General features: G+C 41.5%; 1 protein-coding gene across 1 annotated transcript; it reads left to right on the forward strand.

The window, feature by feature from the left end:
• Nucleotides 1–5,558: 5,558 nt before the first annotated feature.
• rbm20 (RNA binding motif protein 20) lies at nt 5,559–24,621 on the forward strand. The gene is made up of 15 exons (XM_030782876.1): nt 5,559–5,608; nt 7,285–8,332; nt 9,574–9,635; nt 9,991–10,088; nt 10,757–10,854; nt 17,739–17,882; nt 18,543–18,674; nt 19,180–19,259; nt 19,658–20,212; nt 20,261–20,330; nt 20,717–20,806; nt 20,947–21,484; nt 21,928–22,035; nt 22,866–22,987; nt 24,553–24,621. Exons 1-15 carry the CDS (start codon nt 5,559–5,561, stop codon nt 24,619–24,621), a joined length of 3,264 nt encoding a protein of 1,087 aa, XP_030638736.1.
• The last annotated feature ends 328 nt before the right edge of the window (nt 24,622–24,949 follow it).

The following is a 24,949-nucleotide window of genomic DNA, read 5'->3' on the forward strand; positions in this document are numbered from 1 at the left end:
AAGGCACAATATAAATAAAAGTCCAGCTACAGAAAACGCGGGAGAGTGCTGTCGAGAAACGCAGGCTAAAGAGGAAGTCTTGGCAGTGATAGATTGCAAGATGAGGATTAATCAAGTGTCCCATTCATAACTAAAATGCATTTCTATTGTCAGCATATAAAACCGCATGTCTAATCTCAGAGAAACTGGCATTCACTGTTGTGATTAACTGTGTTTCGTCTCACATTTTGAATCGCTGATGTACGGCACGTAGAGGATGTAATGCAGAATGTAACAGTAACCGAGAGCATGACGTGTGGATCTGTTTCACAGTCCATAGAATGAGAATATGTTCACGTGTAAAACGAGTTTTTCTTAACACAGTTTGTTTCTCTGGAGCTAGAATGTTAAGCCTCTGCTGACTTATCCGCAAAGTTTCACGCGCCTGCTGACTTTCAGCGTCTGCAAATCAAATTTGAAAGTGAGATACACATCTGTAAACCATTTTTCCTGAGGGGAATTCATGTAACATTGCTGCGTATACCAAGTGCCCGGTCTTCGCTAAGCACTTGTGACATTTCATCACTCCCGTCCCGTCCCAATCCGTGCGCCAGTAAATGAGCTTGTTGGAGAAGCACACACACACACATACACACACAGCGGGGGGAACGGATAGACTCGTATAGCGTAACACCACGGTGCGCTGGACAAAGGTCACAATCGGCTCCAGTGTGAGGGGCCAGTGGACGTCCTGTTTGTCAGGTCAGTGTGTATTGTGGTTTTTCACTGATGGATATCAAAGCTAGAGATGGGCTTATGCTTAATGTTGGTTGAGGGTTTAATATGTGTCACTGCTTTGGTTTTGTATGTTGGGGTGATTGTTGGGACCTCAGGGGGTGCTTAGCGTAGCACATACTGAAAGCCTTAACTCTGTTTAGTGGCTACTTACCCCGAGGGTGCAATTCATTATTTCCTATCATAAAAGTCTGGACAAGGCAAAGAGGCTGTGGTGTGTGGAGAAATTCCTTTGATGTGCCTCTGTAGAGGCTGTGGGGGACATGCATGGGTCTCTGGCGTAGAGCTGAAATGGCATTCACTTTGTTGCGAGGGCTGGAGACTACAGCTTTGTTGTAAACCATTTGTTGACTAAGACATTGGTCTGTAAGTTGCAAGTTGTAATGGACCTGTGTTGTCATATTTTGCTTTGTTTGAACCGTTTAACTCTGGTGATCTTCAGTACTTGATTTGCTGTTTGTGTGCACAGTTTTCATTTTAAAAGATAGAATAAATTATTACAAGCATGTTTGCCAGCCACTTGACCACGAAGTGTGCTACAAATGCATTTTCTGCCGTTAATTAGAGTGGCCACAAACTACGAGACGCTGGTTTGACAACCAATCACTGTAATATATACACGGTGTAGCTTACACAACATAAATTTTCAGAGTCCTGATATATACTGATGCTTACTAATATCCACAGTAGTTATAATTTATAATTGCACATTTGATAATACATTACAGTGTTAACAATCTTGACATATTAGAAAGCTCCATAATACACCAAGTGGAACATACAGTAAATGCTTTTACTTTGGATGTGTTTTATTGACAGCTGGATATTCTTTTCAATTTGTTATTCCTTAATCAGAACATAAGCATTAAGGTTATAACTCAGAGGGGTGGTGAGTACATCTTAACGACATGACCCAGAGCCTTGGTGGCCGTCGGCCAATGGGCAGCCAGGAAAGGGAAACACATCACAGACTCGTTAAGGAACACCACAGCAGACCTACAGCAATGTTAGTGGTTAGCGTAGAGTCTGGTCTGGTAGAGTCTAGCAAATAGTTCCATCTATGTTTATTAAAATAACTGTTTATTTTAAAGTTTTGCTGTAGTTGTTTTTATGGGGATGCACTGTGACCTGTTGAAGGTGTTTTATATTTTCCGTGTACTTTGAATGTGGTCATTTAAATCTTTAGTGTTAGCTTTAAATGAGTGTCTCTAAGATTTATATTTTGGGATCACTGCGCAAATATGCTTTGCTTTTGTGCAGTGAAATCATATTAAACAAGTCATTTTGAAATTTCTAACTCTGTTTAGAATCCATAATCACCAGTTTTGCTTCTCCTTTACACTTTTCATTTTTTCAGTTAAAATATTCCACAAACCATTCATTTCCATCGTGGGAAAAGAACTCACTTTGATCTGAGAGTCAGCACAGGCCGTCCAGTTCATTTTTTAAACATTGTCCAGAATATGCTGATACTGTAGTCAGATTTGAAATGCATTTCATAAATATAATTCTCTCCATGTAGCAGGCAAAATAATCTATTAATAGATGGAAAACAAGACCGCCGCAGTTAATTTCGTTGGCTATAATGTAGCCCGTAAACTAGATCATTATAAGTTTGTTTGTTTTGTGTACATCATAGAGGACCTTAACTCCAAATGTGTGTCTTATGCTGCTCAGGACAGTGGTAAGCAAAGGCAGCTGTAGCCCTCCACACACTGTTGTGTACTTAACCTTTAATCTGGCTGTTCTTATTATAACGGTCATTAATGATTGAGTCAGCAGTCATTCATAGAATAAAGCTCATAGATAACAAATGCAGGAGATTCTGCAGCACTTTGTTAAACTGGTATCATGGTGTCGATGTTGTTGAAATGTGAGATCCAGAAAATTGTTTTTTTTTTTTTTTTTCAGGCTAAATGAAAACTCGGAAATTGGGAGTAATGACTTGTGTTGAAGAGATATCACTGATGTTCAACAGCTGCTCAACTGCAGAATCTTTGTTAGCTAATACTTTTCCAGACAAGACAGGGATATTATGTAGGATGCAGGATAATTTTTCACATGACAATATTATTTCGTTTTACTGCAGTTCAGTTTAGGTTTTAGTGCTTTTTGTCAAAATGTTTTTGAATTGCCATTTGTTAGAAATAGTTAGGGCTAGTAAGTAATTGTTCATATGAATAATAATAGCTAAGTCAGTGCTGATTGAACCTGATGTCATATAATTTAAGACGATATCTTAATCTTGAGTGCTTTCAAACATTTTACAGTTTGAGGGTTTTTACTTTAAATCCTCTTTGAGTGCTCCGAACAGTTTACTCTATGTTTCAGCATAATTCATTTTGAAATGAATGTATGAGAAATATTTAATTATAAAATTTTATTCGTTCGAAGGATTTTAACTGCATAAGAAGTGATAATGATTATTACTCAGCTATACTTGTCTGGCTCAAAATATTTGTTTTTGTCAGAGTTTTGTTTGAAACATGTTTGAATGAAATATGATTTCCTTTTGACGAGCGATGAAAAATTTGATTGTAGCTGTCCTCAAATTATATTTACAATCAGTAAGAGAAGCGTTAAATAAAGTCCCTGAAGAGTATGGCAGCCTCTAAGGGCTGTGTAAGAGCTGCAGTGATATTTTAATGGCTATGCAGTGCATTGCTTGGACAGCTTGTTCACTCTGTGCAATTTATTACTGTTGAATTAGACATACTGACATACTGTCTAGACAAATGAATGGTTGTTCTGCCAGCGAAGTATTTTCATTTCACTCATGCTCTCTCTATCTTAAAATAGTCAATTCACGGTCCTATGCAATAGTTGGTGTGCATCTCATTTTTTTAAACAGTAGAATTTTCATGTTTTAGTAAGTGTATTCACGTGCGTGTATAACTGCATGTATTATATTTTACATATTATATATGTAAGTGCATAATTATAATTTTTTTATAACAATGCAATAGCATTTTTTTTCACCATTTCTTTAAAATAATAAAAAAAAAGGTTAGTTAAAAAGACTTGACCAATGTTAGCTGTGTGTTAGATTTGCGCTGGTCAGACGCCAGCTGACAAGTCAGAATGTTTCTCCACGTGACATCACTTCCAACCAATAGCACGCATGTCTCAGCCTTTATGAAACACGAACAGTTGTTCACGGCACACGGACACCGCCATCCCCTGACTGAGCCGCAAGGTCATTGGGGCATGACCACGGGCGTCGTCCCGTTTTATCATTGGATTACCCTAAAAATACACGGAAAGCCCACATGCTTGTAGCTCCCTACTGTTATAATTAACATCCCTGATGGGTGCAAAGACGCCGACCACTTTCTGACAATATATAATTATGCCTAACACATTAAAGATTCGGAGACCTAGCGGAATTAATTGGGCTGGAGGGGATTTGACAGCTTGATCTAGTAAATCTGGTCGTATCACAAGTTTCTGACACAGGTCCCCGCTGCTTGCCAGCTGCTTTTGAGGCCATACGGGTCTATTTGGGGCTGTGCATCACAGATGGGTATTTTGGGCACTGACTCATCTGCCCAGAGTGGGGTAGACCTAATCATACTGAGAACGCTGGATCTGATAAGACCCAACAGAGTGCTAAGCGTTGTCCAGAGACCAAACTGTCTATGTTTTTTTGTTTGTTTGTTTTTTTGTTCAACCTGATGTTTCTACATTCAATACAAGATGGCACACATGAAGCCATTAAGTTTTGGTGGATTATACAGTGAACCAGATTGGGCCCTGTGAAATTTTATAGATTTTTTTTTTTAAGTTTATAAATGCTTAAATTGTGTAACATTGAGTGGTAACCATATTCACTTTGATATGCAGTGTATGCTCACTCAGAAATATATCAACATGACCTGTTAGTGTTCTCTTCAGCTAAACCAGCATGTTTCTCCGTGTTCAGTTAACTTAGAGTGTTTATCTTTATCTCCGTGATTGCACTATATTGTCCTATACAAACAAACTCAGAATTAACAACACTGCGTTGGAGACTCTCAGAAATAAATGAGTGCTTGAAAATTTGCTGCGTATAGTTCTAGACTAAACCATATTTAGGCAGACAGAAACAACAGAAACAAAGTTTGTTAGAAGTAGGGTTATAGTTGTGAGTTTATTTATATATATATATATATATATATATATATATATATATATATATATATATATATATAGATAGAGATAGATAGATAGATAGATACATATATATATATTTTTAATCCCAGATGGTTTTCCAGCCAAAAATCTGGACATATCTCAGGCAGCCATAGGGTTGTTCTCTGATATTCTAACCAGGGCAGGCAGTGTACAGGCAGCTGTCCAGTCCTACTGTGAAACCCCACCTCAAAATCATATTTCTGTATGTTTTATGATAGGATTACTTTACATTTTCAAGGGACTAATCCAGAGCTTAGGCAACTGTTGAAGACATTAGATGTGATGACAGAGTGGAATGGTATTGGGAAGTGGATAGTGATTGTTTGTGGGAAAACGCTAGTTTATGTGAAATTTATATGGGAAGTCTGAGTGAAGTTTTGAAGTGAATTTCTTTACGATTAAACCATAGAATTCACCAAAATGGCCCCATTGTTGTCAGCATAAGGGGAATCTTCTACATTAAATGAGATAGCTTTGATTTGCATGGCCAGAGTACCTATGGAACCTTTTGAAAGCATATCAAAGATATATGACATTATCCACTAACACCACTATAAAAGTCCATTAAAGTGTGACAAATGTGATTAAAAGTAAAGATGATCTGTGTAGAAATGGGAGTGTGTGAAGCAGGGAACCAGTTACAGCATTGTATCACAGAATGGTACTAACAAAGAGGAACAATGTTATCACGGGCACGTCTCACATCATTCCACTCAAAAATCTGTCTCACTTGTCACACCAGACACTGAATTCTTCAATTCTGCATCAAAACTAAACAGTTCAGAGATTTCTTTATTAAAATAGCTGATAGACTGTATTGTGACAAATTTTCATTTTCTTCCTTTAATTTATTATGAACTTGTATTTCAGTGCAATTCTGATGCTGCTTTAATGGACTTTTTTTCTGTTTAGTTTGGATACCAATTGATTGAATTTACATATCAGACCAAATTAACAACTGCATATTCTTAAAAGATAAGATGCTGAAATAATGTGATACTGGGACAAAACATGGAGGCATATGAAAACATATTTTATTTGCCCCCGAGATATATTTTTGTCATTTTGTAATTTTATCTGGTTTTTGGTAATCTTGTTCTGAAACACAATCTGATCTGACAGTGTGGTTTTAGGAAAAATGAGGTGGTAGTAATTTGAACTCCCAAAATAACCTGATATGAACTTCAGCTGTCTTGAGTAGACTGGACACTGCAGACCATGCCTGCTGCACTAAGTCAGTGATCACTGAACTTAAACAGCGTAAAAGTTTCTCCCTGTTGTGGCCAGAAATACATTCTTCATATAAGAATACCGTGCAGACTATATTGCGATACCGAATTTATCGCGATTATTTTGCACAGATAAAATTGCGTGTGATGTTTCTACAGCTTGTTTTGTTTTCATGTCCCGATCATTTTGATATACAGCACCTTCTCATGTGATACTGTTAGGAGAGTCTGACAGGCATATGCTCTGTCTAATCACAGCATAACCGCCAACTGTTATGATCACTAATACTGTGATTGGCAGCTGCAGAGACATACAGATGAATTACTTACTGAGGTACTGATGTGCTAACTTTACGATGTGGAAATGTAGTACTTAATCCATATCATAATGTTTGAAGCCTCTTGGACCACTAGCGGGCGGAGGTGTTAATCCTCCTAAATGATTCAGGATCCAGATCTCTCACTTAGATCAACATAAACTTTGCCAAAAGGCCCTTTTGAGCTCCCACCGCAGCACATCTGTGTCCCTTTTTTCTACATTAAAATAACTTTCTCTTGGGCACTTGCCACTCCTGCTTCACTTTGACTGCGAGTTTGTGCTGCAAGGCCCAAGGCGAGGCAGGTAGGGTATCAGTGCGCCTTGCGCGTTTTGATTGATAGTAGGAGACGCTAAATTTAGCTAGCATGTGAGCGCGTGAATTTGGCTATGAGAGAACAGCCAGTCCAGTCATACAGGGACACAGACTAGGACAAGCCTTAACCATCCCAGACTGAGCAGAGTCCAAATCGAACTTTACGGAGGGTTGTTCTGTTTCAGTTAGATTTCTGTTGAGAAGTCCATTTTTGATCAAAATTTACCATGTATTACTTCTTCAAGTTATTTACATTTTATTATTTAATGTCTTATTCAAAAGTGCCCTGATATAGTCTCTGTACATTGTTCTTGTTCAGCATGTAATTTTGACAACACTGTGTTAAGTAGGTTGTAAATTTGTGCGTCTTCCAAAAGATGAGACTTGTATTTGTCAGTGCCCTTGAATAACCAAACAGATCACAAAGTACATATTTTAATTCGATTCTTTCATTTTTTTCCTTTTCGTTGTTATAGCGGCAATTCGTCAGATAGCCTTGATAAGAAGGCACATCTCACAGGTGGGGGCTTAAGTGGACAAGGTCAAAATCCACTTCTCCTGACACCGGCCAGTCTCCAGCTAGCCCAGCTTCAGGCCCAGCTTACATTACAGAGACTCAAGCTCGCTCAGAGCGCCGTGGGCAACAACACGGCCGCTGCGGCCACTGTTCTCAATCAGGTCCTCTCCAATGTGGCTATGTCCCAGCCACTGTTCAACCCGCTCAGGAACCCTGCTCAGACTCCTAATCCAGGATTCCCAACGGGGGCAATACCTTTTCCCCCTCCGAATTCTGCCCTGGGAACACTTGTAGGGGGTGGTTTCCCCCCTAACCCGAGTGCCATCAGACTCAATCACTGCGGCGGCAGTACCAGTCAGACTACCACTCAACACGCTGGGGATTATGGGAAAAAAGCTGGCGCGTTTCTGGCGGACACTGACCGTCGCTCTCAGTTTGGTTACCTTGGAGGGGTGTCTGTAACGTCCACTAAAGTGGGCGATGGGCAGTATGGAGGGGTCAGCACTGAGACAAAAAGTGGAGTTCAGTCAGGCTTTCAGAAGGATTACTACACTCCTGAGGCCCAGCAGACTGGGTTTGGTGGTAACAGCGGAGGTGTTGGAAGTGGTGACCAGACCCTAGATGGTTTTCCTGCCTCTGGCCACAAAGAGCCATGGAAAAATCTGGTCAACTTCCCCCACGCAGGAAAAATGGACATGACCTCCGGGACAGGGGGCAATGCCTGGGTGGGCGTTTCAGGGCAGCCGTTTCGACCAAGGGGAGAGCTCTACAACCCCGAGGAGCCCACCCTGGACTCCAAATTCACCCCAATGGGAGGTCCTGGGTTTTCCTCAGCTCCGCAAGGCTTCGCAGGGTACCCTCAGCTTCAGACCGCAGGTGAGGAGACACCTCTGACTGCAGCTCCGACACCTCTGCAGCCCCACCAGCTCAACGACTTTCATGGGGTGACACCATCACACCTACCCCATCACTGCACCATCTGCGAGAAGAAGGTTTATAACCTCAAGGTGAGTCTGACTGAAGTGGGCTGGTTAGAGCCAGTTCTGAGTTGACTTGAGAACTGAACTGGTGCTTTATTTCAAGAAATTCTTGAGGATGTGAAATTGGAGCTGAACTCTGAAATGCAGTTTCACTTGGAATTCAGTGTGAGGATATGGCATAGCCTTAGGTTGTATTATATGCAATCATTTAATGTGTAATTAATATAAATAATAAGCCATGAAATGAAAATATTATATTGAATTCAATATTCAGTTCATTATGAATAGGAGTTTAACTTAAAGTTTTGAGGCTTGGTGTTGTATTATTCAATTTGAATTTTAAAAGCTGTTCTTTGGAAACTTCTAGGACAGCGCCTTTCTCAGTTTCCAATTAAACATTAAAAAATGGCATTAAAAAGCATTTAATGTTTAGGATCTGTGCTCACTGCCTACATTGCGGAATTATGTAAAGTTTTACCAGAATTCAGTTCAGTTCCCTGTATTCATAAACCAACTTCTAAATGTTTTTTCCTACTCAAAGTCCAGTCATATGGAGGACATGGAAAACAGGTTATTTAACTCTCCTTCATGAATTATGAAGCAACACTGTCTGTAAAACACAAATCTGTATTTTTTGGTCTGTGACTGATATTGTCCATTGCAATATATTAGCAGTATACACTGTATTTTATCCTTATATTAGTCTACGTTTTCACAAAATAAGACAGATAATAAGACCTTTTCATAACTTTGTATTTAATTTCCTAACTCGGAAGTCGCTTTGGATAAAGGCCTCTGCTAAATGAATACATGTAAATTAGAACTCACGTGAGGTTTTTAATCAAATGTCACCTAGTTGTGGACTGAGTTAAATCAGCAGCAGCTGTTAATTAGGGCAGTGGAGAGCTGGAAATTTGACGTTTGATGAATGACAGCCCTCATTGTTCTGTGGAACGTGTGAACGGCTTAGCGACACCTGTGCTAGTCGGGGAGGTCAGAGTGGAGACGTCAGACCATTCTATCAGTTGTAGTTTTAGGTCATGCTGCGCCTCCGTTCTCCTCAGCTGCCCTCTGCTTGGGGTTGTTGTTCCTTTAATTGTGGCCACGCCACACACTCACACTCACACACACACACACACACGCACAGGGATCTCTCGCTGACTGACGGGGATCAGTGAAAGGCTCGCTAGGTTTCAGTGCTTAGTGACTGTGCGTCTGTATGTGTGTGTCTGTGTGTGTGTGTGTGCGCGCGTCCGGTGTATTTACAGGACTGGGACCAGCACGTGAAGGGAAAACTACATCTGCAGAATTGTACTCTATATACCGAGAGGTGAGCAACAGGACATGAATCAAATTGCTAATGCTTTTTTAAAACTGTCTTGGTTTCTCTCAGTCATTTTTACATAACCGCAAGGGAACAGATTTGAACACAAAGAGTATAACATGATTCTGAACAGAGTAACGATATCTTTTGGGTGCTTTTTAATATCATATCTTTTAATCCTATTTATGTATTGGTCACTGCCTGCTTCTATGGACTCTTGGCTGTTTCATTCAAGAATGTAATGGTCCTATTAAAGGAGGAGATGTTTTATATTGCGATCAAGTGTCATCTACACTGTTATAAGATCTATCTAAGCCAAGGCTGGGATTTGGAAGCTAAAACTAGCCACGTCCTTCCTTAGTCCTGCAACTGGAGCAGTTCATTTCCCAGTGCCCACTGAGGGATGTCTAAACCAGACGTTGAATAACGCTATGCACTACCCGTCCTCCGTCGGTCAAGGTAAGGAATGTTATTGTCTTACTATCACGACTGTGTTTTTGATGGGCGAACGTGAATGGAAGTTTTGGGACCGAGTCGGGAGGGCTATTTTTAGAGTGGTCATTTCAGTTAAGGGGAGTGGACACACTCGCAAGGGGTTCATATTAATATCATCCACGAGTTGTTTTCATACCGCCACTCGCTACTCGTCTTCGGAAGTGGCATTTTCGAAGACAATTTCTGTCCGTTCTGTTTACTTTGAAAGTTGTTATTTGTTTTGTTGTTGATTTGGTTAACTGTAGTTTCATACAAAATGTATTTTAAAAAGCATTATTTTACTTCATTTTGATTTTTAAGTAATAACCCTAGATAAAAAAATAAAAGCAAATATACAAAAAACAAAAAACAAAAAAGAAAGCAACAAACCAAAACAAAAAAAAAAATTCGCAGAGAACCTTATCTTTACACGTTATTCCTCCAGCACATGTGATATGTGATGTTGTAAAGCACACTTTTAAAATTCGACTCTGTATTTACCCTCGACTTTGAAACGTTCAGTACTCTACACAGTAATTTCACATCAGTTTTGTAGTTAGACACATCAGATAAACTCTTGACGCAATATGTTATGTGCGTATCGAAAGTTATTTCCAGGAATGACAATAATGTCTGTCTTTTTTTTCTCTTAGATGTTTCAGCAGGACCCAATGCCTCATATTTACCAGCTACCGCTATGAAGTCGTTTCCCCTTTCAGGGGCGGGGTTTACCTCCCAGCCAGGGTCAAAGGTCAGAAAAGGTTTATTAAATCCTACTCAGTTAAATATATCTTTGTTGTTCAAATGAAAAAGTATCTTGGGGGAAAAATAATGAAAGCTCAGACGGAGACAGAATTGAACTTACATGCATACAGAATGATCTGGACCCTGTGACCTAACTGCTTAATATTGTTCAGCTGTTACATTTCATAGTAGCTTAGCTTCACATTTAGCCTTGTGTTTTGCCTTTCTGTCTGATATGATATGAATGATAAAACTGATTATCAAGGTCTGGGTATGTCGGTCCAATCAAAATCGTTTTCTTGGCACCATTCAGCCAGCATTCCATTTTTGCTCGTTGACGTTGTTTCCAAGATCCGCCATTATTCTTTGATTCTTTGTGTCTTCACTCATCTTCCAAAGTCACAAAACACTCACTTCAAAATGTTTCGGAAAGAATAGATGGACAGAGGATACCTAATCCTATAAAGCGCCGAATTTAAATGTTCCCAGGTTCATCATGGGATAACTTTGCGGACACACTGTCTGCACTCTTAACTCGCTGGATGCTTGTTCCCTTAACTCATCTCTCTAATCTCACCCTTCAGCTCTCATAGCTTACTGTCTGTCAAAGAGAGAGAGAGAGATCATAGTTCATAATACAGTGTGTGTGTGAGAGAGAGAGGGACAGAGAGAGATATATCATAGTTCATAATACTGTTTGTGTGTGTGTGAGAGAGAGAGGGAGAGAGAGAGAGAGAGATCATAGTTCATAATACAGTGTGTGTGTGAGAGAGAGAGGGACAGAGAGAGAGAGAGAGAGAGATATCATAGTTCATAATACTGTTTGTGTGTGTGTGAGAGAGAGAGGGAGAGAGAGAGAGAGAGATCATAGTTCATAATACACTCTGTGTGTGAGAGAGAGAGTGGGAGAATGCCCCGTGTATGGGTTATGTTGTATGTTTCTATCTACTGTGCTATTGTACTGATGGACTAATTAAAACACGGGTGCTAAACTACCCAGTCAGGTTAACTGTCTGTCTGTTGTATTGAGACTTTCTCAGAGCGCTGTGCTTTGGGGCAGTAGGGGAGATATTCAGTAACAGTGCCGTGTCTCTGCACACACTGCAGTTGTTATTGGGTCTAATGCAGGAATGACACGGGAATGTTTTGGTGGCCAGCTGCAGGGGCAGTGAGGATCCGCCAAGGACGGCTGCCGCTCCACAGACGGGTTTTTTTTTTTCTTTCTTTTTGGTCTCTTTTTTTTTTTTATGTGGTTGTCTGGGGCATTTTTTTAGAAACCTGACACATGTCTCACAAAAGAGTCGATGTTGATTTGAGGTTTGATGAGTGTTGTGATTTCAAACTGTTCAAAATCTGTGATTTATCATTAGCTCTCTGTGTTCTTGTGATTTGAAAACACGTCTGAGCTCTAAAGAGAGCATGAACGCAATATTTATAAAGAGGAAGAGAGAGGAGGGGGTAATCATATTGCTCGGGGTAAAGCATTTGCATAAGGAAAGAAAAGTACACTAATTAAAAAAAAATGCGTCAGATAAATTAAAATGTGCTAATTCTCAGCTGCTTGTCCTTACTTGTAAGAGCTCTACGACGAGGCGTTGGGAATACTTAAGCGTCTGGTTCCATTTGAGACCACTTGATATTTAACAACAACATGAATTTGGTATTTGACACTAATTTGTTCCAAGTGCCAGGAGAGGCTCCTTTCCTCCCACGCTGGCTGAAAGATCTTGAGTAGTATTTTTAGGGGACACATGAGTGTAAATGGGAGACAGGGCATTGAGAGACCCGCACTTGGACTCTTTCCTTTAGATCAGAGGAACTTTTTCATGACTCTGTGACAATAAAGGCACTCTCAGCACCTTATGTGGGACTGTCGCTGTCCCGTCAACAGCTGTGTCCACTCCCTCCTCTGGGCGTGACAGAGCAGAGCGAAGTGAAACATTTCCCACGAAATGTACAATGTGTGGTTTTGTTAATATGTAGCCTATTTTCTCAGCATGTTTGGACCTCTGTTACTGTTTATTTTTTGATTAGTACTTTAGTTAATGTTGTTGGAGGTAATCCCATTGGGTTTGTTACAGTGTATGAACCACTGTATAGAAGTGTATGGGGGACAGAAATGTGAAATGTATTTCCCCCCCAAGTGGATGACCCTCAAATAACCTTGACAACTCCAGGCATTTACAGCTTTCTTTTCTTTTGCTTTCTTTTCTTTTCTTTTCTTTTCTTTTCTTTTCTTTTTACACTCAGCTTTTTCATCCCTACTTGATGAAACTGATCACTAACACCATGTTTTTTCACATGCTCTGAATGTTACAAAGATGGGTTTTGTACTGCTCATCTGCAGGTATGCACACTTTTTGGTATGTTTGTTTTTTGGAAGATTATTTGAGTTTTTTGGTAGCTGATTTTTGTTTGTTTGTGTGGTAGATTTTTTGTTTGTTTGTTTGTTTTTACATACCGTTTTTAGTATCCTCTTGAACTAACTAAGAAATAGCTGTTACTACATTATTTACAGAACATGTAACACGCTGTAGCGTGTGTTTCGTTAATGTGAATCGGTTACAACGTGACTAGTGGATAGGTGAAAGCTGTTGGTAAAACACAAACGTGTGCTGGCTATTTTCAGCGTAGCGGTGCGCGGAGGAATACAGTGTTTACTCGTACAGAGTGGCAGTGTCCAGGGTTGGCCTCCCATGTGCGGGAGGACAAAGTAACCAGAATATGGTGTTGTCCGTGCAACAGGAATACCTGACTTACTGTTTTATTTATTTATTTATTTATTTTATTTAATTTAATTTTATTTCAGTTTACCTTATAAGCCTGTTGCATTAGTAGATCTGAATTTAAAATGTATTTGAACTGTGTTATCCTTCCTGTTAGGGTAAAAACTATTTTGTTTCTATTTTAATAATTTTGCTGATCTCTTTCTGGTGTGATTTTCTGTAGCTCAAAGTCTCACGGCAATGCAAGTGTCGACTACTGTACATTAACAGTTTCTATTGGATGTCACTGGAAAAAAAACTATTTACACTTCTGTAAGTAGGTTTTATAAATGAATTAAACTTTATTTTAGTAGATGACACATCCTTCAAAATGCCCACTGATAAACTAGGAATCACCTGAATTTGGTTTGCTCCACTAGGATTGATTTTGCGCTGTTCTAAATGATTAGATTCATTTTCAGCATTGGATGTTGTCTGCCATACACTGTGTGTGTGTGTGTGCGTGCGCATGCGCATGCTCATGTGCAACGTGGACCTGTGTAGTGGTGTGTCTATACTTGTGTTGCGTGACTGGCGTAGCTGGAGTGATGCGGAATGAACGGAACATTTTTGAGGATTAGAGTGGCTATGACATGAGCCGGTTCCCAGATTCCCGGTTTGAAGTTCATGTTGATACCTGTGGTTTAATGATCCATGTGCGGTGATGCTATGCTGGCTGCTGAGAGATGTTCTCTTTGGTGAAGATATAGGGCAGACGATGGCCATGAAAAAAAACCTTTTTCAGTCTGCGTTTATGTCCTGTTATTTATGAAGGTTTTCAACAGGCACACACACACACTACTTACACATGCTAAAGTTAGTGCCAATAAACCTACACCTGTCTGGAAAACAGATGCATCATATCTGCTTTTGATCTTCAGTAAAGTTTAATTTGAAGGACAAATTATTGTGTGAAAAACATAGAATTTTTCATACTGGCTGGGAGGTAAACCCTGCCTCGCTTGTAAGACTTTTATCAAGACAGTAGTGTTTACGGGGTATCTTCTAACCATCTAAATATGCGCAAGCCACCATGAAACACGCTCAGCACTCCTTTTATAATAGTTTGACATCTTGAATTTTTAATTGCAGATATTATGTCAAAAATATGTATTAATTGTGCTTGACTGGGTTTAACAATTCTTGTTAATTGATTATTAACCTTTTTAGGTTAATATGCCACATGTAATGCTGCATACATATGTTTTTTTTGTTCATTTCTTTAAACTTCAGTTATATTTGGTCCATTCATTATAATTTAGTGCATTTTCCCCTGCCGATTTATCTTGTTCAGTGCACACTATGTAGTCGAATTGACAAGGACACACCCATACAAACCCACACACACACACGCACATCATTAGTTGGTAACTGATGGCTGTCTTAAGTCTTTAAGACTAAATCCTCCAATACACCCAGCCCTCTGAGGGGGAGTGGCCAACAGGGACTCGTATTTCGGCCTCCGTAACCGTAACCCGACACCGAGGACGACGGCTTGCCAGGGGCATGCTGGGAGAATCATGAACGCTTTAGTGGTCAGCAGCCTTGTCCATCAGCGAAGAAGATCCACTCTGGATAAACAAACAGGAATGTCTCCCTCAAGACCCTGTGTCAGTTATTGCTTTGTGATTGGCACGCGGCAGTACCCCTGTCCTGCAAACTCGTCAGAGTAGCTCTCACACAACCACAGCTCCAGCTAAGGTCTGGAAAACTGTCACCCTACACAACACACACACACTGTATATGGGTTCATTCAGTTGCAGATACACAGAAGTAGTAATTGAATGCTATTTACAGCACAGTCGGGCCAACATAACTCTGCTGGCTGTTAGGTAATCGTCATTAACCCATACCACGGATTGATTAATCAATTGTCAACACTGTTTTCTTTTTCCACGTTTAGTCCTAATGTCACTGATATCTCTATAGCCAGAGGTCACAATGTCTAATTAACGTGAATACATTTCAGGGGGCATACCTGATAAGACTGAGGAAGCGTCCAATTACTGGAGGGATGTATTTATGCAGTGAATACACAGCGGTCATCTGAAGTCTTCTTGTTTTCTCTGATTGATTTTGCAAACATACAAACAGGTTGTTAGAGACTATTTGCAGACCTGTTTATGGTACTTTGCCCTCTGCTCTGTACGGTGGCAGCGGCGGGGGGGGGACTCTGGCTACGTGCCGATAATAGAATTATCGCTGGCACATCTGAAACTGTTGAAAGTAGCGTCAGAAGCCAGAAGTTGTTAAAGTGGGTTGCTGGATTCAGGCAATCAGCCTTGGGGAGATTAGCGTCGGGTTAAGGCAGCTTCCTCCGCTACCGTGTTTCCTGCTCCGCTGGGTGTATGGTATATGTCGTTTTTATGGACAGATGCTGGTTAAACGTTAGAAAAGAATAAGAAAAAAAAATGGCAGCACTTCTCAAAAATCTTCCTAAAGTCAGTACATCTGTGTCCTTATTCTTAGTCCCATGTACATGTTACACTATGGCGGTACCATTTCATTCTTAAAATATATACTTAAAAATAACACATATCTCTTTGTGTGTTTGTGTGTGCACATGTGTTATTTTCACATGAATAGCCGTGCAAATAATAATTAAACCACATACAGTTTCACTTGTCTTGAAGCTAAAATTGCCTCCCATGTTGTATCGGGGAGCTGTGGATAGATAAGTTCCCGCTGATTAATTGGAGTGTTAGCAATGATCTTCACATCCGCCCCGGCCAGCAGTCTTTCGACTCCCAGCAGGCAGTCTAACAGATGGCCTTGTCTGTCAGGACCTCGGAACAACTCTAAAGTTCTGGACTGGCCGCTTAAACTTGAGACCTCCCCAAAACACTTTACCATTGGCAAGTCAGCCCCTGGTGGAGCGAGTGTTGAGCTTTCTCACTCACAATAGTCCTCCGTGGCTCACATGGTATCAGTTCTCTTGGCCAGGTCGGAGAGCAGGGGGCTGTAGACCAGCTTTTGGTGCTCGGGATGGCTATGCACGTGGATTAAAGTGACAGGGGAACAGAGACATCTGATTCAGTCTGCTGACCCGGATCTAAACGTATTAGAGATAATTCTTTATCTGTCTCTCTCTCTCTCGCTCAGTTTCACAACTTTTTGCTCTGTGCAGCATTCCATTAAGAGGAGCAAAATCGATGGAGGAGGACAAAATTGTCTTTTTATTAAGTTTGGTTTTATCTGTGAATGCTGAATGCCTTTTCCTCCCTTTTTTAAATGTATATTCTGTAAAGTGAAAGAAGCTTAAAGACATAAGAGAGAAAATTTTGTAGATGACATGATTTCATTTGTGTGGGTGAACCTACTTGATTAACTTCAAGGCTGGTATAAATGTCTGTACTCTAGCAAACATTCTCCGTTTTCATATCTAATTGAAAACATTAAGCAAACTCACGGCTTTGATTTCAATCAAGTAAGCCTCAATAATTTTACCCAAGTTTGAGCTTGCACAAACCAAACGTTACATAAATAAGTAACAGGTACTCGATTTAGCCGAATCAGTGGATCTGCTTAATGTTTTCAAACAAAGTTAACAAATTAAATTTGAAAACCGGAATAGTTCATATTAGGATTACACAAGTGACGAGGGAAAACATCCAGTACGGCCGACTTGAGCTTTGTATGACAGGCCCCGACCCTTTCACCTATGACCTCTTGTGACGTCTGTTTTCTATGTTCAGTTCCTTTTGTCACTTGCATCTGCTGGGAGCAGCAGATGTAGTCTATAAGGCATAAGATTTACTGTTAGGAATGCTAAGGATGCATAGTTCTGATAGTGTGGTACACTGATATAAAAACATGAATCCACACGTGTCATACATGTCATCCTCTATATGACAACAGAGTGAGTGCGCTTGCCTGCCGTTGATTGGTGCGGCGGATAAGGGCTGACCTGTTAGATTTCTCCTTAGTACCACTCCTTGTGTGAACATGCAATAAACTCTACTCAGCTGACAGCCCAGGCAAGTGGCTTCTCTCTTCGCATCTTGGGTTGATGTGGATCCTTAGTCGAATGTAGTAATAGCTGTTAGCAGGAAAAAAATGGTCTGTGACATCACTTTTGAGCTTTTGACAAATGCGCCCCCCCCACCCCCTTCCCTATTTTGTGCAGTTCTCTCCAAGGAAGGTGTGCCCTGGGCGTGTGGTCCACATCTGCAACCTGCCTGAGGGCAGCTGCACAGAGAATGACGTCATCAACCTGGGCCTTCCCTTCGGCAAAGTCACCAATTACATTCTCATGAGGTCTACTCACCAGGTACAGCTCTCTTTTCCCAAAAGGATCAACAGACAGACAAAAAGAAAGAAGCTGACTAAGGCTGATTTTTAAAAAGAAAACAAAAAAAAACCCTATTGTAACCATCATGCATGCAAGTATAACTGAACATACTGTAACTGAATTCACAGTTTCTTGTCTTCCAAACTGAAATCCCTAAGCGTATTTAGCTGCAGCCAGAGGCCCGTTCATGTCTCATCATTTCTCTGTGACTTTTTATTTTATATGGTATGTGTATTATGTAATTAAGCTTTGTAAATAGTTGAGGTGGATTTGGAATGTGAAGAGGTTGATGTTAGTTAATATTTCAACCCCATTACCCATGATATCTCACTCAGCGTAGCATTTAGATCAGCTGTCTGATTGACTTTTTAATAACGCACTTTTTTTTTAATATCGGCCGCATCAGAATCCTGTCCCTCGGACCGCCACGCTGACGGGGGTTCGTGCTCGGTGTTAGTTACGGCAAATAAATTTAAACAATCGTAAATGTCCCCGTGATTTATCACGACCAATGAAAACGGATATACCGAAGAGGATTAGTTTGGATCTCGCCTGACACCTTTTATTGCAGATCAGTACAACTTGCTCAAATGATTCTCCGTACTGTCAGGGAACTGAAATTATTCCGACCAATCTTAGGCTTTCTTGGAGATGGCCTACGTCGAGGCAGCTCATGCTATGGTGAAGTATTACCAGCTCCAGCCAGCCACGATAAACGATCAGAAACTCCTGATCCGAATGTCCAAACGGTACAAGGAACTCCAGCTGAAGGTAATTTTTCCATTGACCAGAGGCTCGTCTTTATATACGGCCTTGAATGGTAAAGGCCCTGTGTATTTGAAGTGATTGAATGTTATTCCCACCATTTTGTTCCCATTTTGTTCAAATTAAAGTCTGTTAGTTTGGTGAGACACCAAAACCTATTGTGGCTGCACCAAGTGCGGTGGCTCCAATGTGGCGGACATCTGACTCCAATGACCGTTTTTTAATGGCTTCAAATAGTATTTGGCGCTAGGGTATTAGGCTATGATATCACCCGCAAACTGTTTACTGCACTGAAGTCAAATATCTGACCTATATAGATATCTGTTGTCTGTCTTCCTCCCAACATCTATCAATTACCTCTGGTTTACAAAGTGACCTTAAAGAAGGGAACAAACTAAGACTTCAAATATGTAATATATTTTAATAATTATAGACTTATATATAAAATATAAGACTAAATATTTTAACCCTCACAGTTGTTAAGTATTTGTTTGTTTTTTTGTCTGTTCAGAAACCAGGTAAAGATGTGGCGTCAATCATTCAAGATATTAACTCTCAAAGGGAGAGGGATGAGATGCAGGAAATTGACAGGTGAGAGAAGGTTGAAAAATCCTCTGTTAGTGTTGAGGTGACGCTGTGCACTGCAGCTTTTAATTTATTATTATTCACTGGGAAGAGTTACATATCTCATTAACTTGACTGAAACAAGTAATTGTTACTAGCTCAAGTTATATTAAGCTGGAGTTTGGCCAAATTCAGCAAATTAAATGAGTAACAAATTAAAAAGTAATATTTAGCTGGCTTGGTTCAGCCATGAATTTACAGCGTTTTTTTTTTTTTTGAAAGCTATTTGTGTTTTAAACATTGTGTGTTTTTTCTAAGTGTTGTGAAAATGTTGTGATATTTCATATTTTACACTGTACGCATGAAGTATTATTCTCTTGGCAAACTCACATGACGTATTCTACTATGTGTGTGATAATGTCCAGGTACCTTCCAGAGCGAGCACGCTCCCGCAGTCCGATCAGCCGATCCCTGAGTCCCCGATCGCACAGCCCCAGTTTCACCTCCTGCAGTTCTGCGCACAGCCCACAGGGTGCTCCCTGTAACCGTCCAGACTGGAGCAACGGCATGGGCTCCTCCCGTGTCTCCTGGGACTGGAGCTCCCACCCGCGGCGAGACGAGGAGCGGGATCGAGACCGAGAGGAGTTGGGCTGGAGGAACGGCGAGGAGGACAGGCTTAACGGCAGGCTTCCCTTACCGGACCGGAGGAAAACCTACCTCAAGCCGGGAGACAGAGTCAGCCCGCGCTCCGGAATGCCGGAGGAGAGGGGCGTCCGGGACTGGTACCCCCGTAGCAGCCCCCAGGGACCCCCGTTTTCGTCATATCGATCCATGGAAGATTTCTACAAGAAAGAGCCACCGTATAAAGCCGAGAAACCGCCCAGGCCACCGTACCAGAGACACGAGATGAAGTCGAAGAGGAGGGAGGGGCCAGACTACCACAGGTCCAGGCACTCTGAGTCCGACCTGTCTGAGGACCTGTCACTGTCCCGGACGTCCGAGGATAGGAGACAGGGGTCGCCCAGCAGGGGCAGGAGCAAAAAGACCAGCAGGAAAGCAGCGACGGAGAAAGAAGAGGAGAGAGAACAAGAAGACAATGTAGGCTATCTTTGTTCTTTTAAATTCATATTATTGAAAGAAGAAACGATACTTAAAGTCTTTAAAACCTTTAAAAAATATTGAAAAAAAACCCCACTTTCAATTCAAACTTTTCCTAAAATTCAACCATTATTGTGGTGTATAGCTATACTGCACATGTCATTTTGCCCACTATACACTGTAAAATTTGAATTATTGAGTTTACCTGACAACATTATGTGAACACATTGTCTTGATATAAATTAAACACATTTGACTAATTTTCTCTCGTGAGAGTTTAAGTTTGAGTTTGGAAAAGTATATTTCAGTAACATTTATTTGATTCAGGTAATGGATCCCTGTAAAGAAACATTCTAAACCAGTGAAAATCTTTGTGTGTTTTACAGAGAGAAACCTCCTCGCGTGTAAGTAAAGAGAGATCAGAGTCACCTCAAAGCGGGAAACACACAGAGCCGGAGAAAGATAAAGAGAGTGAGGTAAGAGGGTGTGTCCATCTCCATGTTAGAGAACGAATCTAAACTTAGTCTCAGTTAATCTAGAAATCCTTTAATTCCACCTGGCTTCAGTGCAGTCTTAATCAAATGTGGTATGTCATCCTTCGTTTCCTGCTCCCCAGGCGGAGGAGTGGGAGAGCGGTGATGACACAGAAGGGGAGTTCTGGTATCCGAAGAACATGGAGGAGCTGGTGACCGTAGACGAGGTTGGTGAGGAGGACGATTCCATCATCGAGCCCGACCTTCCCGAACTTCAGGAGGAGGCGGCTGTTGAGCACCAGGCCGAGGGCCCCACCCAGCACGCCAGCAGCCCCAAACCCAGCACAGAGCAAGCTGAGCTTGGGGAACAGATCCAGGAGAACAGGGTAGCGGGCGAACAGGCCCAAGAGGAATCGTCCGCCCAGCCCAGCCCTGGAGGGCTTTCAGTGGACACCAGTTCCACGGTACAGTCGGTCTCGGAGCTCAGTCATTTCCCTGGCCAGGAGTTCAAGGCCGCTCTAGAGGAGACGTGCTCCTCCAACCCGGACTCAAAGACACCCAACGCCGCACCGACGCAAGAGCCTGTTTCTGGTCACGAGTGTGTGTGTGAGGGCGCACAGGATGCGCAGAAAACCAGCGACACAGAAAAGTCGGCGGCTGCAGACGGCAGAGCAGACGCGAGTGAGTTACAGCACAAAGAAGAAAGCCAAATAAAAGGTGAAAATTCTGCTCTCTGTTCTTGCCTGTTTTGCATGATTTTGTTGTACCTGCTAACTGAAGTTGATTTACAGCACTGTCTCTTTAACATGACATACCTTCATATCTCAAGCCCTGGGTCACCTCCTCTATGTTCTGTTTACTTATGCTCGTTTTAATAGACTTAACCGTAATATATCTACTGAGGTTCATTACAGGCTGGTAGCAAAGTGTCAGAGGTGTTAGTCTATTCAAAACTGAACTATCTGCACAGTTATATGTGTGTCTCATACTTACTTTAAACAAGGTTTTGTGAATGGGTTAGTCAAATTTGGAGTAATGCTGATACCAAAATGGTAGTACTTTGGATTGAATGTGTGGAGTGAATTTATTTGGTCAGAGTTCTTTTCTTTTTTTTTTTCTCCCAGGTGTCCACAATTCCCTGTCGGGTCACTCCCCCAGTCAGATACACATAGAGGCTGCTTCTCCATCTCAGGGACAGGAGAGAGTGATCAGTGAACACACCATCCCATTAGGTGACTTCAATTACTTTCTACTGAAACTGCACTCAGTGTCATTGGTACTTCCGCACACTCACTGGACACAGTCCATTTTGACCGTCAGTCAGTCTTCACCTTCAGTTTATAATTTATATATATTTATATCAGTTTGAAAGGGTTGAAATAGGAGTAAACACATGTTTTCACAAGCAAATAGCCAGCAAACATTTAAACTTAGTACAGACCAGGCTTAATCTATGTGTGGAAAATGGCTTGTACATTTTTTTTTTTTAATTTGGAAGTTTAGAAACATCATCCCAGATTGAGATAAGCAGAACCAGTAATTAGAGTCTCAAACCGCTGTCAGCGATGATGCTCTCCCGCCAGGCAGACCCTCACTCTCCCCCTTTTTGAGAGGAAGACCCTTAGGAGAGCAGACCTGATTATCTCATTAGAGCTGGATGATGTAAGCTGCATGTGGGCAAGGAGACAGTTCATTCATTTACGTCATCGAGCAGAACCGTCATCCCAGTCACACAACGGTGACCATAGAGCACAACTGAATATGGACTAGTCACAGATGGTTACGGTTTTCAGATCCAGCTGACGATCACACGCCTTTCATGTGTTTTACTGAGAGTCTTCCTGCCTGTCCTCTTTCTTTTTGTCTGACACTTAACATTCAACTGACCTGTTACGTAATGTTGTAATGACATAGGCCGGTGGGAAATGGACATGGTTCATCTGTTTTGTTTTGTTTTTTTTCTGGATTCTTACAAAAATGAACCTAATTTACATTACATAATAACTGGTTTTGTGGAAGTGTAAACACAGATGGTCTGTAACTTTTGCTCTTTGTGCTGCAGGAGTGGAGTTCATTGTGCCAAGAACTGGCTTCTACTGTAAACTTTGTGGACTTTTCTACACCAGTGAGGAAACAGCCAAGACTACACACTGTAGAAGTGCCGTCCATTACAGAAACCTTCAGGTCAGCAGATAACTGTGATAGAGATTACCATGTAATCTAAGCAAAACCTGCCTTATCAGATGGTTATAGTTATTCTATGTGTCAAAAAGACAAAGAGTGTTGCTTATTGTAACTGAGAAGAAAAATGAGTTATTTCATACATTTAACTTTTTTTCACCACAACATCCCTAATATCCTGCAGATTTAAAAAAAAATTATTGGAATTTTGCTGTGGAGATGGATTACTTTGAGGGAAAAAACATTGTTTTTCAGGATGAACTTGGTTTTAGACAAATATGAGACATCTGTTAGAGATGGCAAAGAACAGTTGTCGTGTCTGACTTATGTCTGAACATGTTAGTCTGGCCCGTAACAGAACATTAGACATTAAATTAAGGACTCATTCATCAAAGTATTAGATAAAATGGGAGTGTGATAACAAAGCTGAACCTTTGTTCTTTGTTCTGTGGAGTCAAGATTAAACCGGCCAGTCAATATTAGCTCGCAGACGCAGAGAAGAAAACAGAAAAGGAGAGAGAGAGAGAGAGAGAGAGTGTGAGAGAGAGAGAACAGTATGTACTTCCAGCAGGGGAGTTGTATTTAGAGGGAGGGGGTGCCAGTTAGCTTTTTAGGACTCACGAGTTTATGACCGCACAGTGTCAACAGAAAAGTGTCGACTCCAATGTCTCGTAACTACACACGAAATACAACCTCAGACATTCCCATTTAGCCCCAGATACATGTCCCAAACACAGTACACACAGCCTGCAAACATGAAAGGGCTCGTCAGTGTTCCCTGTAATGCTAGGCCTGTGAACTGCAGACCCGACATCACCTTAGAAACTATACAGCAGCTTTATACAAGTGCGGACCTTATCTGGGTGACCACATGGAAAAATCTTGGCCTGTGGTCTCACAGAGCAGGAGTAAGTCACTCCTTATTACCTCCTTTGCGTCGCGAGTGCACACCTCTTCCTCCAGTACTGCACAGCAGAGCTCCACGAGGGATTCTTGGGCATGGGACAGGATTACACCCCCGGGGGAGAGGGGGGGGGGGCAAAAACAGTTGTTCCATCCATCAGGAGCGGGTCGGAAGGGGAGCAGAGCCGAAACGCGGAGGGGAACGAGGCGTTCCGTGCGACGGCTGCCCTTCGCTCACTCGGGTCAGGGTTGGTCTCTCCGCAGACCTCTTCCCAGAACGAGCCAGAGCCAGCAGTTCTTGGTTTAACAAGGCTTTGGGGGACTGTGGGTAGAGGGGTTAATCGCTGCTCTCCATGCGTACAGGAAGCACCTGCTTTACTACCCACATTCCTAAGCTCTCCAGTTTCAAAACTCCCTGCGCTTCTCCTGCCGAAAACAAATCTCACATTGATTAGTTACATACACTGTATTTTAGGTGGGCACGAAAGAGAAACGCACTTAACTGTTTGGCATGCATTAGTCTAAAGAGATGTTTTTTTACAGCCTAATTTGTCGTCTGGTTTCAACTGTAATCATGCACAGTTTACTTAAATGTGGGTGCGTGACGCTTTATTGGTTTTGTATACCAGATTTGTAACAATTGGATTATGTTTGTCTCCCTATAGAAGTATCTGTCTCAGCTTGCCCAGGAGAGCTTCCTCAACTTCCACACAGACCCCACAGCTGCTGAGTGAGCCCCAGCACGCTCCCAGATGCCTGTACTGGATGATTACAGCTGCTCAGAGTGGAACAGAGACAAACGTCCCAACAGCAACAGTCACATCGCAATACTCTGTGTGCGTGTGTGAGAGAGAGAGAGAGAAAGAGAGAGAGAGAGAACATACAACAAAGTGGCTATTTCACATGAAAGTTCAGACTGTACCAGCACAGAGGAGTTCTGTGGAAGCCCCTTGTTGGTATCAGTGGTGAGGGTACAGCTGGATTGGAGACATCAGGTTCGATAATGTCCTGCCAAAAAAAACGAATCGAATGTCCACCAGAATATTAAATAATGGAGTCCAC

This window comes from Chanos chanos, chromosome 8 (assembly GCF_902362185.1).
Source record: "Chanos chanos chromosome 8, fChaCha1.1, whole genome shotgun sequence".
Classification (NCBI taxonomy): Eukaryota; Metazoa; Chordata; class Actinopteri; order Gonorynchiformes; family Chanidae; genus Chanos; species Chanos chanos.

Excerpts from the sequence above, each read along its gene's own strand:
- rbm20 (XM_030782876.1), top strand. The coding sequence starts at position 5,559 with ATGGGAGTGTGTGAAGCAGGGAACCAGTTACAGCATTGTATCACAGAA. Across the intron at positions 10,089-10,756 it reads CCCGTCCTCCGTCGGTCAAG|ATGTTTCAGCAGGACCCAAT; the intron begins GTAAGGAATGTT and ends TTTTTCTCTTAG. Across the intron at positions 20,331-20,716 it reads AGAGAGAACAAGAAGACAAT|AGAGAAACCTCCTCGCGTGT; the intron begins GTAGGCTATCTT and ends TGTGTTTTACAG.